Source organism: Lepidochelys kempii, chromosome 4 (assembly GCF_965140285.1).
Source record: "Lepidochelys kempii isolate rLepKem1 chromosome 4, rLepKem1.hap1, whole genome shotgun sequence".
NCBI classification, from domain to species: domain Eukaryota; kingdom Metazoa; phylum Chordata; order Testudines; family Cheloniidae; genus Lepidochelys; species Lepidochelys kempii.
Window position 1 is genome coordinate 39,781,873 of NC_136383.1, and position 14,783 is coordinate 39,796,655.

The 14,783-nt window shown below is 38.9% G+C and overlaps 1 protein-coding gene across 16 annotated transcripts in view; it reads left to right on the plus strand.

Annotated features, from left to right (window-relative positions):
• BLTP1 (bridge-like lipid transfer protein family member 1) overlaps positions 1–14,783 on the plus strand; it is a 246,531-nt gene that overhangs the window by 113,221 nt on the left and 118,527 nt on the right. For 15 of the 16 annotated variants that reach the window (XM_073341054.2, XM_073341041.2, XM_073341040.2 and 12 more), the window contains 10 exons: positions 466–746; positions 3,727–3,977; positions 4,529–4,787; positions 5,239–6,082; positions 8,882–8,952; positions 10,169–10,342; positions 10,674–10,794; positions 12,952–13,098; positions 13,527–13,654; positions 14,066–14,268. In XM_073341054.2, the coding sequence (XP_073197155.1) occupies positions 466–746; positions 3,727–3,977; positions 4,529–4,787; positions 5,239–6,082; positions 8,882–8,952; positions 10,169–10,342; positions 10,674–10,794; positions 12,952–13,098; positions 13,527–13,654; positions 14,066–14,268 (2,479 nt within the window). The remainder of the gene's footprint in view (positions 1–465; positions 747–3,726; positions 3,978–4,528; positions 4,788–5,238; positions 6,083–8,881; positions 8,953–10,168; positions 10,343–10,673; positions 10,795–12,951; positions 13,099–13,526; positions 13,655–14,065; positions 14,269–14,783) is intronic. The other variant, XM_073341048.2, reaches the window with a different exon arrangement.

Genomic DNA, 14,783 nt, shown 5'->3' on the forward strand with positions numbered 1-14,783 from the left:
AACACCTCTACCTTAGAATCATAGAATATGGGGGTTGGCAGGGGCCTCAGGAGATCATCTAGTCCAACCCCCTGCTCAAAGCAGGACCAATCCCCAATTTTTGCACCAGATCCCTAAATGGCCCCCTCAAGGATTGACCTCACAACCCTGGGTTTAGCAGGCCAATGCTCTCAGACATGAATCATAACATTCATTAGAAGGGTACATTTTATCATCTTTTTACAAATGGAACCTGAGGTAGAGAGATTTAGTGATCTGTCCAAGGCCACAAAGGATATTGATTTCACGTGTGTGGCTAAATGTAGTTCCTGACCAATAGATCAGCCTTGCTTTAAATAATTCTTTAAATAATATACTGAGTTGTATCTTTCTGGGACTGCATTATGGGGTCCTGCAATTTTTAAATGACGCTTTTGTAGTTTAATCTGAATAGTTAAAGATATTCTTTTTTAATAATATTTTCAGATGGGTGCTGTACGTGTTGCAAACTGTAACCTCCACAACCAGTTTGTTGGAGAGGGTATAAGTGCTGCTATCCAAGACTTTCAGATGAGACAGTACATTGAGCAGGTGAATACCTGCAGAGTTGGTCTTCAACCTGCAATACTGCGGAGGGCGTACTGGCTGGAAGCTGGGTCTGTCAATTTGGGACTCATCACTGCTGATATTGCTTTAGCTGTGGATCATCATTCTAAACATGAAGTACAGAGACATTTCTTAGAAACACATGATAGCAGAATTAAGAGGTAAGTGAAATTATTGGAGGATGTGAAGTCACCATATTTCATATCTTTTTAGTTGATACATTTATTTATTCATGAGGGTGTATTTTTAAGTGCTGACTCTTGTACATTTGCTTAAAAATTAGATTGTACTCACTTTATAAGTAGGTAGGTTGCTGAGAACTACCTATGTATGTAAAGTGCTCAGAGGAGATTAAGGATTTGGTTGCCAACTTCGTGGATAACAGAGAATTGAATGATTTTTATATTTGTAGAGCTCAAAATAAAGAGAAGTAAATCAGTTTTTAATCGTTGGCCTAAGCTACAAAGATAGGATTGTATACTGCCTTCAGTCCACACTGGATCTCCCACTGATAACAGCATAGATTTCTGCAAAAAAAATGTAAAATATGGCCTTGAGGAAATAACTAAACTTTCTTTTAGTAATCTGCCATAAAGCATCAATGAGTGAGAGGGGGAAAATGATGCAAATCACTTTTATTACCACTGCTATTTTTGCCCTTTGTTTAGCCATTTTTGTTTTCAGTTATAGACCTACTTTATACAGTTACTTTTAAAAAATCTGTTTCTCGAAGTATCACAACTAAGCTTTCGAGTTCACATTTTGTTTGGATGAATGAGAGCAACTGACAAATCCTGTGAACTTGTTTCACATTATCAAAGACCATGCTACATTCAGCCGTATTTTTGAACGTTTTCATAACACTAAGGGCTACAAATTTTTTTTTTTAAAATGAATGCATAGATTGTGGAGAATCTGAACCAGTTCTGAAGGTTATCTAGATACAATCAGCAATCCAAGTATTTAATATCACTAATTCAGAGAATTGGAGAAAAATGCATTCTGAAACTAGAAACGTGGCAAAATCGGCTGAATTGAGTAATAATGAAATTCATTAAGGACCAATCAAAAACTGTTTGTGTAAAAACAAACTGCTATATGTTTGTAAAAACAAATCAGGATAACTCATTAGGAGGTGATTAAAAAAATTAATTTGTGGTGATCATGAGTATAAATGGAAAAACAATCAACAGTGCAATGAGGTTGCTCAAGAAGCTGGGGCAGATCTTCAGCTGATGTAAATCATCATAGCTCCATTGACTTCAGTGGAGCTATGACATTTTACATCAGTTGAGGATCTGCCCTGCGAATGCCATATTTGACTAAAGGTGTAAATCTAAATACAAAGGTAATTAATTTTCTCTTGTCTGAACTGGTTACGCCTTAACTAGGCTGCATTGTTCAGTGTTGGGTACCACGTTTCAGAGAAGACATACAAATTAGAGTTCAGTGACAAGTGAAAGATAAACTTTGACTAAAATCTGCTATTTGAGGAAAGACTCAGAGTTGAGTGTATTTAGTCTGAAGAAAAGTCCTTGAGAAGAGACAGAACTTTATACTGTATAAAGAGAATATATTTTCTCCTTAGGCATATAGGACTGAGCAAGAAATTATGGAAATATACTGCAGTAGGGGAAAATTTAGGATAACATTAAGGAAAAGCTGAAACTGGAAAAATTGTTGGAATTGCCATCAGTTAAGATTATGAAATCTAGAATATCTAGAAATTAATTTTAGGAATCAATCCTGCAGTGAAGAGACTGGGACTAGTTAAACATATCCTTATGTGACAATGGAAATGACATCATCTACAAGTGATATAAAAATACAGCTTCCAAAATGGCCTCAGGAGTCCAAGTTAACAAAGAATGGCATCAAAACTCACCTTCCTTATAGCAGTCTTTCAAACACACTTTTCTTATGACGTATACTGGTAGATACTTCTGAAATAGTGCATACACTTTGGACATGGCTACACTTGGAGATGTAGAGCGCTGGGAGTTAAACCAGCCTTCGGAGACTGTATCAGGGAAAATGCTGCTGTGTGTTCGCACTGTCAGATTCAAGCGCACTGGCATGGCCACATTAGCAGCTCTTGCAACACCACAGAGAGCAGTTCATTGTGGTAGCTATCACAGCATTCAAGTGGCTGCAACATGCTTTTCAAATGGGAGGGGGGTGGAGTGTGACAGGGAGTGTGTTGTGTGTATGTGGGGGGAGAGAGAGTTGGTTTTTGGGGTGCTAAGAGTGTGTCAGCATGCTGTCTTGTAAGTTCAGACCGCAGCCGACCACACTTCCCCCACCCCTCCCTCTGTCTCACTCACTCACAGCCAGCAGCATTCCACAGTAATGGTTGCTTTGTACCAGAGCAGATAAGCATGCCAGCTCTCAGAAACGGAGCTTTGAAAGGGGATATCTGCATTCCTACAGCCGAGTTCAAAATAATGACAAGAGTGGCCACTTAACTTCAGGGGATTATGGGATGTTTCCGGAGGCCGATCACAGCGCAGTAATGCAACACTGCGTTCACACTGATGCCCAGGCATTTCAGCTGGGGCACAGCAAGCTCTATGTTTCTCGTGGAGGTGGATTACCAGGAGCGCTCCAGCTGCAGAGTCCAGGTGCTCTAAGTGCCTTGCTAGTGTGGACAGGTCGGGAGTTAGCGCGCCTGGGGTTGCTTTAATGTGCTCTAACTTGCAAGTGTAGCCAATCTCTTTGCAAAACCATGAACTGTTTACACTAAGACCTCTCCTTCCTAATTTGTGGAAGTGTTTCTGATCTTTGGAAAGATGATCAGAACATATATTGGAAACTAAACTGGATGGTATTTAGTGTTTCTGTAGATGTGTGCAATTTATGTATCTGCATTGTATTTGTAAAGGGCTTGATTCAATTGTATAAACGAATCCATAAAATGGGGGTTGGTATGTGAAAAAGAGACAGTGAGCTGTAGCTCACGAAAGCTTATGCTCAAATAAATTGGTTAGTCTCTAAGGTGCCACTAGTACTCCTTTTCTTTTTGCAAATACAGACTAACACGGCTGCTACTCTGAAACCGGTTTCACAATGTGAGTTTAAATGTACCTAAATCTCAGTGCACTAATGCTTCTTGTATTTATTTTTTTGTTTTCCTTTGCAAAGGTTGTGGTTTTTGTGGCCAGACGATAATGTGAAGAACAAGAGAAGCAAGAACAAGTGTGGCTGTCTTGGTGGCTGCCGATTCTTTGGTGGCACAGTAACAGGACTAGACTTCTTCAAGCTTGAAGAGATGACGCCTTCAAGCAGCTCTGCCTTTTCAAGTACAAGTGCAGAATCTGATATGTTTTATGGACAGTCTTTATTGCAGCCAGGAGAATGGATTATTACCAAGGAGATTCCCAAAATTATAGATAGTAAGAATAAAATGTGTACTACTTAGTGTGCAGTTTTGTCCCACTTACTGAGAAGTGTAGATTCTTAAGTGTACAACGTACTTTCTAAAGTCTTAAAGTCTGATTCTGGTAAATGAACAATAAGTTATTACTAAATACTGTGTATGTAATTCTACTACAGGTTGCACAATAGAATGTGGTCTGATAAACCTGTGACAGTGGAGAGTATGTACTAAAACACAATGGGTGCTAATCCATCCAATCTGTTGAGGGGGGTCTACAGTTGCTTTCTTGTTCATATTCAGTCTGAGGACTTTACATCGACTTGTAGTTAATTGTCTAAATTGGGCGTCAATCAATGGGGGCGTCTAGTGTTTTGCCTTTTAACACTTCTAGTTGTCTTTATCCATTTTTGTCAGTGCAATATGTATGTGTGTAGATATATGTGTATGGATGTATTTGAATGTTACTTTTTTTTAAGGGTGGGGGGAGAGGAAACCATTATAGTTCTTAATTCTTGGTGCCACAAAATGTTCACATTTGTAATTGATTTCTGTCTCTTCTGTACTTAGGTAAGACAAATGGTGTAAAAAGAAAAGATTGGGATAGCAGGTCTGTGGGTATAGAAATAGAGAGAAAGGCCCAGCACCTGTGTCTGCAAGTACCATTGCGATCCCATAGCTCCTCATCATCTTCAGAGGAAAACAGCAGTTCCAGTGCTGCACTTCCCTTGCTTGCAGGTGAGAAGGAAAGCCCTTCTTCTGCTACTGAAGATCACATGGGACAAAAGGAGTTAGTGTCTGGTGCAAAAAGAGAGGATGGTCATGGAAGGTTAGTACTCTGTCCAAGGTAAAAATTTATTTGTACTCTTAAGGATTAATAAGGCTGAGTAAACCAATTCAAACACAACTGATGATTTATAACAGTATTCCTGAAATTAATTTGCTACTTGGAATACAAAAGTTGACTCATTAATATCCAAAATGCAACATGCATGACAATAGCATTTGCCTGGACAAGCCTCATTTGTGCTTTGATCAGTTTGAAGATGGCCTCGTTACTATAAGACCTTAATATGGTTTAGTATCCATGCTCTGTATTGTGAAAATAATTTCGTATATGAATAGATATTTTCTTTGACAATTATAATTTCCTCCTTTGTGTTGATGAAAAGTGCATAAACTGTTTCTTTAAATGTGCATTAATAATTGTCAAGATTGTGCAATGTAAGATTTGGACGATATTAAATGAAAAAAACAATTGTTTTTTTTTCTATTTCTAGTACTCCAGCAGAAGTTTCAGAAAGCAGTCCTGTGTCTCCTAACAACCAGGAAAGGTCTGTAGGACAGTCTCCCCTCAGGTCTCCTTTGAAACGGCAAGCATCAGTGTGTTCTACCCGACTTGGGAGCACCAAGAGTCTTACCGCAGCATTCTATGGTGACAAGCAGCCTGTTCCAGTTGGTGTTCAGTTCAGTAGTGATGTCTCTCGCAGTGATGAGAATGTCTTGGACTCTCCAAAGCAGAGGAGAAGCTTTGGTTCTTTTCCATACACACCATCTGCAGATTCAAATTCATTTCACCAGTATCGCTCAATGGACTCTAGCATGTCAATGGCTGATAGTGAAGCCTATTTTTCAGCAGCTGAAGAGTTTGAGCCAATAAGCAGTGATGAAGGTCCAGGAACCTATCCAGGGAGAAAAAGGAGAAAAAAGCAAGCCCAGCAAATTGAATATAGTAGAGGGTCAATCTATCACAGTGTAGAAGGACCTCTAACTAGTACAGTCCATGGAGAAGCCAGTCAAGATCCAAAGACTTTGCCAATCAAGACTCATGCTTCACAGGCTTCATTTGTTTCAGCAGTGGGAGGAGAGGATGAGCTTGTTGAGCACATGTATATCATGGAAGCTGAGAAGACTGTAGAAAGTGATCAAATAACTTCCCAACAGCCTATAATGACCTGTTACCAAAGTTACCTTACCCAGTTTCAGGTGGTCAACTGGTCAGTAAAGCATCCAACAAACAAAAGAACCTCAAAATCTTCCTTACATCGGCCTTTAGATCTTGATACCCCAACTAGTGAGGAAAGCGCCTCGTCTTTGGAGCATCTTTCTGTTCCAACTTTTAAGGTATGGGGAAAAAAGTGAAGAAGGAAACAAAGTGGACTAGAAAGGTTGGAATGTGCTGTGTTAAAGAATTCCTATTAACTAGGTCAAAGGAAACTTAAAACTGTTTGCTGTTGGTTACTAAGAGTTGTGATCTCTGATATTAAATCCTTAGGATCTAGAAACAGGAAGGGTTTGTGAGGTAGGGAGGAATAAGTTAGTATTTTGTGACTGAAAAGTGTGTTTGAATTATTGAGAGCTTTATAAACTCTCATTACAGTACTCAGAAATGCTTTTGAATGACATCCATCAGGATGTCATTTGTAGTGCATTTTCTTACAAAATGTATTTACAGTATACTTGATTAACTCCTCCACAAAAGCTTAACACTTCAGTTAGTTGTGGTTAACCATACTGTCATATAGGCTGTGAACAGCTTTACATCAACGTAAAGTTGGGAATCAGCAGATTTAGACAACAAGGTGCTGAGGTTTTGCTTTATTTCCTATTTAAGTTACTCCTGGGGGAATTCTGCACCAAAAAGTTAAAAATTCTGCACAAAATAACACAATATAGTCACACTAGTTTCAATTATTTTGGTGAGACCAAGTATGTCTGTAACAATACAAACCAAAATAAAAAGGAAATGTTTTTTGACAAATAGATTCCTTACTAGGCATATTAATATAGAACGTTGAGAAATTCATTTAAACTACAATACTGAAACATATTTCCCACACCCGTCAGAAGCAGTGCAAAAGCTTGGGGTGTCAGGGGCAATGGGGGAGCTGAGGGAGAGGAAAGGAGCCTGGGGATGAACCTGGAGGGTTGTTGGGTGTGGGTGGGAGAAGTAAGGAATAGTTTCTTTTGTGGGGGCGGGGGAGGGATTGTTAGGGTGTTGGGGAGTTTCCCCCATGCAGACCTTGGGTGACCCCGAGCCTCTCGCATTCAGTCATGCACATCTGCCCTTGTCCCCATATGTCACTGCACCCGCTGTCCCCATGTAGCCCTGGAACCCCCTCCCATTCAGCTCTTGGCTCAGTGCTATCATCCCATTTCCTCCTGAGCCCGTGCCCTAGGCTGTCCCTCCCCCCAACCCTTCTGAAACCCAGTCTGTGACCCCGCCCCTCCCAGCAGCCCCGTGTGTCCCACTCTCCCTCCTAACCTGGCTTCATGGGCGGGTTGCTGTAATTAATACAGTTGGCTGCTAGCTGTTGTTGCTGGTCAGCTGTCTGCTCTGGCAACAGAACAGCCAGCTGACCAGCATCTGGTGGGTGAAAGGTGGAACTATAGCAGTTCCTGGGCAGAATGTATTTTCTGGGGGGGGAAAAATTCTGCACTAGACATGAATTGTGTGTGCGCGCAGTGGTGCAGAATTCCCTCAGGAGTATTGTGTGTGAAGGTATATGTTTGAAGGAGCTACTAAAAATCTAAATAAGACATTTGAATGGTATGTTAATATATGAAAACTTAGGATCCATGAGGCCAAAAAATTTGTGTTGGGTGCAGAGAAATGGTTAAAAGAAAATTTTAAAAAATTAAAATATAAATAAGGGTTGAGATGATTTTGTCCTCTCACTATGGTTGTACCTAAGATTTCTTTCTAGTTTGAGGTAATCTGTGTCAGCTTCAGGGTCAGCATCCTTTCAGCAGTTGCTTCTGCATAGTTTGTAAAATTTGCTTTTTTTTTTGTAAATGCTTGATCAGGAACCCTGAGAACATCTGACAAAAATAAACCCAGAGTAAATGTCTTGAAACTTGAGAATCATACCGAAAACTTGCATAGATTTTAAAACTTCAATTTAGTGAACAGTGTGATCATTGTATTTCATATACAAATCTAAAAACATACATTTATTTAGTTTATTCTTAGGTGCATCATTAGCAGTCTTCAAGTCTGTGGGTCTTCCAGAAGCAGTCTTTGTAACACAGTGTCAGAGTGTCTTGTGAGCAATGAAGTCCAATCAAAACTGAATATACCAATATAAAGTACAGCAACACTAGAGTAATTTTTACCAAGAAAAAGTATTTATTTCATCTTAAATGCCGCATAAAGTGTTGGAATTACCTATCAGTAAAACAAAGATTCTAGACTAGTACAGTTAAGTGAAGACTCAGAAAAGTACACCTCCCCCCGTGCTCTGAATTAGTTTATTATGCTTGTTTGCGTATTAAGATTCAACACAGGAAAGCAAATATCTCCCTCACAACAAAATGTTTCTGGTTTGTTTTCTTTGTGCAACAGTATGAATGGGTGCAAGTTTTCCAGTGCTTTCTGATTTCAGGATAACCTAGCCTCCTTCCCCTCTTTTTAATTAGATGCCGGTATGAAACTGAATATCAGCAGTTGTACAAATGTGAAATTATGCCTCCATTGGGTTACTCCCTTTGAACGCCATACTGTATTAAATTTGCAATTTTCATATAATATGAAAAATAATTAAAATGATTTAATAGAAATTTAAGTAATGAACAAAATTAAAGCTAATTTTAGATGTGCTTTTAGAGTCAAAGAAACACTGTGGATATTGTTAATCTTTCATACATTACTTTCCTTGAATAGTTGTGTAAAAAATTTCAAATAATGTTTATTCATTATTGTATTAATTTTCATGTGAGAATTTCAGGATCTGATCTTTAAATGGTTATAAAAATATATCTTAATGATGGAATCCATGTACAGTATGTTAAAAAACCTAGATACATAGATGAAGTGTTGGGGGAAAACACAGTAATGGGAATCTTCTCTTGAAGTTATAGTATTCAAGGAATATATTAGTCATTTATAAACTCAAAGTAGTAATTGTTTTTTTACTGTTTTAGATTGTTAAACAGGGTCTCACAGCTAATGCTTTGCTGGACAGAGGCATGCAGCTTACAGGATCAACATCCAAGTGAGTAAAAGATTGCATTTTAGCAGACATCCCCAAACTGTGGGGTGCTCTCCCCTGGGGGGTGCAGAGGAAAATTTTGGGGGTAGGGGTGCTGCTGCGGCCTAACCCAGCCCCCACAGGGGGTGGGGAGGGAGCACCAACCAGCTGCACCCCTGCTGCCAGCCCTTAGCGTCTGGGGTCCCGAACCTGGGACCGTGGCTGCTGGCCTTGACCCAGGGCCGTGACTGCTAGCCACGGCCGAGACTCTGCTCCCACCCCAGCTATGGCCCCAGCCTTGGCCCCCTTACCTCATCCATATCCCTCCCCTCCTGGAGCCGCAGCCCTGCTTGGGGGAAGCAGGGGGGCATGGACAGGAGTAAGGGGGGGTGCAAGGTAAAAAGTTTGGGGACCACTGCATTATAGTGACGGTATGGCTTTAAATGAGAGGTGACTGAGTTTGTGTAATACTTTAACTGTTGCAGCTCTTGCTAGCCTTATTAAAATCAGGCTGGTGTCAGCAGCATTTTTGTTAGATATCTATTTTAGAATGACATATCATGTCTTATTTAAAGGCTTTTCTATGTTGCTCTTCACCAGAATATATGAGCACCTCACAAACATTAAAGGATTTCCCTTGTGTAGGGAAATATTATCCCCATTTTCCATATTGTAAACTGTGACTTTCCAAGGTACTATAGGAAGCCTGTGGCAGAAAAAGTAGAATTTGGCTATTGTGACTAAAACATTACACTGGGACTCTCAAGACCATCCTTTCTGCAACATGTTATAAAAATTCCATTAATGTTGAGAATTGCCATGACAAATATTCTTTTAACACTGACTTAACTAATGTTAACATCAGTAATACTGGTGAAAAAGAATTTCAGCAAACCGAGAGGCCAGTTTTGCAATCTTTGAATTAGGGAATGCTTACTTGCATGCATAGTTCTAACATACGTAAATAGGTACTTCTCACATTTGAGGTTCCTATACATAGCCTATTAAATATGTAGTCTGTTGTGCTTACTCTGGAAAGTATCTGTGTCTTGAAGACCCTCCTCATTCCGAGATAATCTTCTGATGAAATAAATAGAAGATTTTTTTATCTAACCGAAGGCTCTGATTCTTTTGGAATAGCTGTCGTACCAAACTATAGGTTTAGAAAATATATTAACTATACATTTTATAATGCCTATTTTGAAAATCTAAGTAATTAGTTTCTATTTCACTTGTTTAGTACACCCTATACTCCTTTGGAAAAGAAAACAATGGATAATACAGATGATGAAACAATAACAGAAGAATGGACCCTGGATCATCCGGTCTCCCAGACTAGAACAACAGCAATAGTGGAAGTAAAAGGAACTGTAGATGTTGTTCTCACTCCTCTGGTAGCAGAAGCTTTAGACAGGTATTTTATTTTCATTTACTTTAAGATAAATGTTTAAAATTGCTAGATACTAGAAGATCAATTGCTAAAATCAAAACTTTTTGGATAGACTAGTTGTATATCGGCTTTGGAAGAAGAGCTGATTTTATATAATGCATGGAATAGCAGCTGATGTCCTGCCCTTATCCCCCCCCCCCCCCAAAAAAAGGCCAATTTATGTAATTTCACATGTCTAACAGGAGAGCTAGGAAAACATGTTATATTGTAGTGACCTGTGATCTGCTCTGATCCTTGTTGGAAATTAATTGGGAATTAATCTTTCTTTTGTGATTTTTTTTTTTTCCTCCTGTAGGTATATAGAAGCAATGGTACATTGTGCTAGCACTCAACACCCAGCAGCAATTGTGGATGATCTACATTATAAGGTCCTCAGAGAAGCTGTACAGAACAGCAAAACAACCTTTTCAGAGAATGTAAGGGTACTACAAAACTGCAGGAGGTTTTGTGGGAGCAGAAGCATGTATATTTTTATTAGATTGAGTGATGAAACAGAACAAATAATATTATAAATGTCTTTATTTCAGATTAAATTTTTATCTCATCCTATAGTTAAGGATGCATGCACATTTGTTATAACCAAATGTTCTCCTTCAAGTGATTGAGTACATATATATTCCACTTCAGGTGTCTGCATGCCTGGTGCATTTGAGTCAAAGATTTTTAGCTAGCAGTGTCCATTGTGGAGGGGCATGCACCCTGCATGTGCTTGTGCTGCCATTAATGGCATAAAGGACAGAGTCATCCCTCTCTTACTTCCTCCTCAGCACCTGTGGCTATGAGTTGGCGCTCCGGTGTCGCCTAGAGCTCTCATGGTCTTTTATTTGTTTAATATGTAGTTCATAGTGTTAGTTTGCTGTTGTGTAAATAGATAATAAGTTTAGTGTTTACTTTTTTTGCTTCCTGAGTAGGGAGTTTCTGTTGTTTTTTGGAGATGAACTACAGTGCAACTTTAAACTGTAAAAAAATGGTCTTCCTTTTGTTGTGACCCTTAGTAGTGATCATACACGTTACCTGATACATTGAGGCAAAGGGCACCTAATGGGCAGGTGTAGGTCTTTCTGGGATGCAGAAATCTCATGAGATACTCCTGAGTAAGATGACCAGATGTCCCGATATTAGGGGCTTTGTCTTTATATAGGCAATCTATTACCCCCTTCCTCCATCTTAATTTTTCACACTTGCTATCTGGTCACCCTACTCCTGAGGACTACCTCATGGAAAAATTTAGCCTTGGATCCAGGCCAATCTGGAGCTGAATGGACAAAGAACTCATCATCCCTTAGTGCTCTGGCTGGTCCTTTGGCCACATCCTGTCCCTCAAGAGACAAAAACTTGTGAAAGCACACAGGGAGTAAAAGCATCACTTGTCTTACCTGAGGTCATCTTCCAGCTCTCAGGAGGAAGAGACTGAGTCAAGACCCAAAAAGGGCTCCTCGGGCTCTCACAAGAACTCTAGTCATAGGATTTTGGCTGATAAGGGCTCTCCTAAGTTCTCTGGTGTTGAGGTTAAAAGACATCAAGAGTGCCGCTCCCCACTACTGTCAAGTCTGGTGCCAATCTCATCAGTGCTGTCGAGATTGTACACTCCACTGCAACTCCAGTGCTGATGTCACCGGGGTGAATGGTATTGATGTCAGTGCCCTCAACATCGGCATGGTAGTACCCGTGACAGACATCTCAGCTGTGAGTACCATGAAGCCTGCTGGATGCTGCTGTTCAGGAGAATCCAATCTTGAGCGCATGAGGCACATGTGCATCTACAGTGGGATCCATGGTGACAACATCTCAAGGATCCACAGTTACAGAACAGTTATTTACTCAATAGTATAGCAGAAAAATCTGTAATACTGTACTATATTTGAGAAAGTGTGATATTAATTAGTATAATTTAGTACAATACATATAAGGCTGGATCTTTGGCTACTGTAAATTTGACATTGCTGTGCTGGTGTTTGGGTCAATATTCTTCCAACAGATTTTTTTTTTTAAGTGGAATATGTATACTGGCAATGCGTAATTTATCACAATTAATATTTTAGAATACTTCCAGAAAGTTGTGTTTTGTGAGGTAGGGTTCTGCTGAAATGAAGCCATAAAAGCAGATCTGTCTTTTTATGAGAGGGGAGTGGCAGAAAGGCAGGCCATCTGATACCTTCCAAAATTGTCCCTACCTTCCTATCAGTCTTTTGAAACTAATTGTACAATTCTCCTTCTCCACAACTAAGGATTCTTTCTATCCTTACTGGTGATTCTTTATATTTTTAATTTACTTTGTGACCTCCCCTAGGGGTCCCTTATCAAAGCAACTAATCTTTTAGATAAAAGGAACTCTTTGGAGATCATTTTGGATCTTTAATCAGTTGAAATTTATGTGCTGAACGGCACAACCCTTTGTAGCACGCTCAGACTCGGATGATCCAGAAATCATAACACCATAGGTTGGAATCAAACCTGAGTCTATTGTATTGCAATGCCTCTGAGCCATCCCATTACGTTACATTTAAAAAATATTTTGATAGTAATTTACACTCATTGAAACCTAACTGGTACCACTTTTTTTTTTTTTTAAGTTATCTTCCAAACAGGATGTTAGAGGAACAAAAACAGAGAACCCTGCTACAGGAACAACAAACCAAGGACAGGCACAGACTAATCTTTCACTTAAGCAAGATAATGTGAAAATTAAAGGTCTTCAGGCCAATGTTACCATACCCAAGGTAATAATTATCTGTTTGTCTGTGTAGTTTCACATGACAGGAGTTCACAAGCTAGCCTTAGTGTGGATTCTTTTGACTTTTTGAAAAGCTTACCTCTAGCTGTGATAAATGACTGTCATATTTTGTTGAGGATTATATATTTTTGTCAGCCTGCTCAATCAAAGTAAAATAGTTACGCAAATAAAGTATAAAATTAAAGTTTTTAACCAGTGCAATGGTATCTGACTGAACTTGTGTTCAAACTCTGTAAAGGTTTAGATATGATAAGATTATTTCATCCTCTTGGATTTCATTTTTAATAGGAATGGTGTAGATTATATCAGATGAGAAACCTTTGAGAGATAGATAGATATATATTTTTTTTTTAAAGGGGCATTTAAAAATAAACAACAACTATCTTTTATTCTTTGGGGGAATTTTATGTTTAGGTAAACTTGTGTTTATTACAAGCATCGGTAGAAGAAACCCCAGGCATTGCTTCTGGCAAAACTGTGACTCATGTTTCCTTAGTAGCTTTGTGTTTTGATAGAATTGCTACACAAGTTCGTATGAACAGGTAAGACTAAAACATTTAATAATTCATAATTCATAACTCTTAATGTCTTGCAGATCAGGAGAATCTGAAAAAAATTGCTCTGGCTGAGACTTTTCTTGTCAATGGATTTCTAAATATAAATTTAGTTTTTAAATGAGATGGGAAAAAGCACTTTGGAATCTTTAAAGCCTTAATCCTTCAGTTACACAGGTTTAACTCTTAGTGATGTCTGGGGGGAATTGTACTTATGTCATTTAGGGGAAAATTAAATCTTTATTAGTTTTCCTAATCATCATTTATTAGTTTTTGTGAACAAAGAATTCTTAGTTCTGATGCGCCTACTTTATTTTAAATTGGCGTAAAACTAAAAGAAACTAGGTAAATAATTGTCTTTAAGATTTTTGCATTTACTTTTCCCTTTTCACTTAAAAGGGGTCTGATTGAAGAGACTTTAAACAATGCAGATACAGGGAGGAATTCAGTAACATTTGATCGGTACATCCATGCCAGTAAAATGCAGCCCCAATCTTCTGGCTCACTGAGATCAAATGCTGGAGCAGAAAAAGGAAAAGAAATTGCTGCCAAACTGAATGTTCATCGCGTTCATGGACAGCTTAGAGGCCTTGATACAACAGGTTGGCTTATTCATAAGTATGGCAACATCTTTTAGGCATCAACTGCTTATGCTCAAATAAATTGGTTAGTCTCTAAGGTGCCACAAGTACTCCTTTTCTTTTTGCGAATACAGACTAACACGGCTGTTACTCTGAAACCTGTGATTGTATAGTTAGGGTTGAGTCAGATTTCAGTTTTTCTACTCCTAGCTTTTGACTGAGATTACCAATTTGAGCTGCTTTCCACATAATGGCAGCTGGTCCTATCTTTTGTTTAAAATGCAATACCCATTAGTGAGTATATTTTTTCCATTGTGATTTTAAATGAAGGGGGGGGCAACTTTCACAAATGCCTTTCTCATTGTTGTTCGATTAGATTCAAGCATCCCTTTGGTGACAGAGTTTTGCCAGCATACATCAGTTCTGTCAAATGATGCCTAGGATAATTCCTCTAATTTTATTTTATACAAATCGAGGGGTCTGACTCATTTTAGACCTCAGACTTCAAAGAAAGTAATATAACAAATTTAAAATAG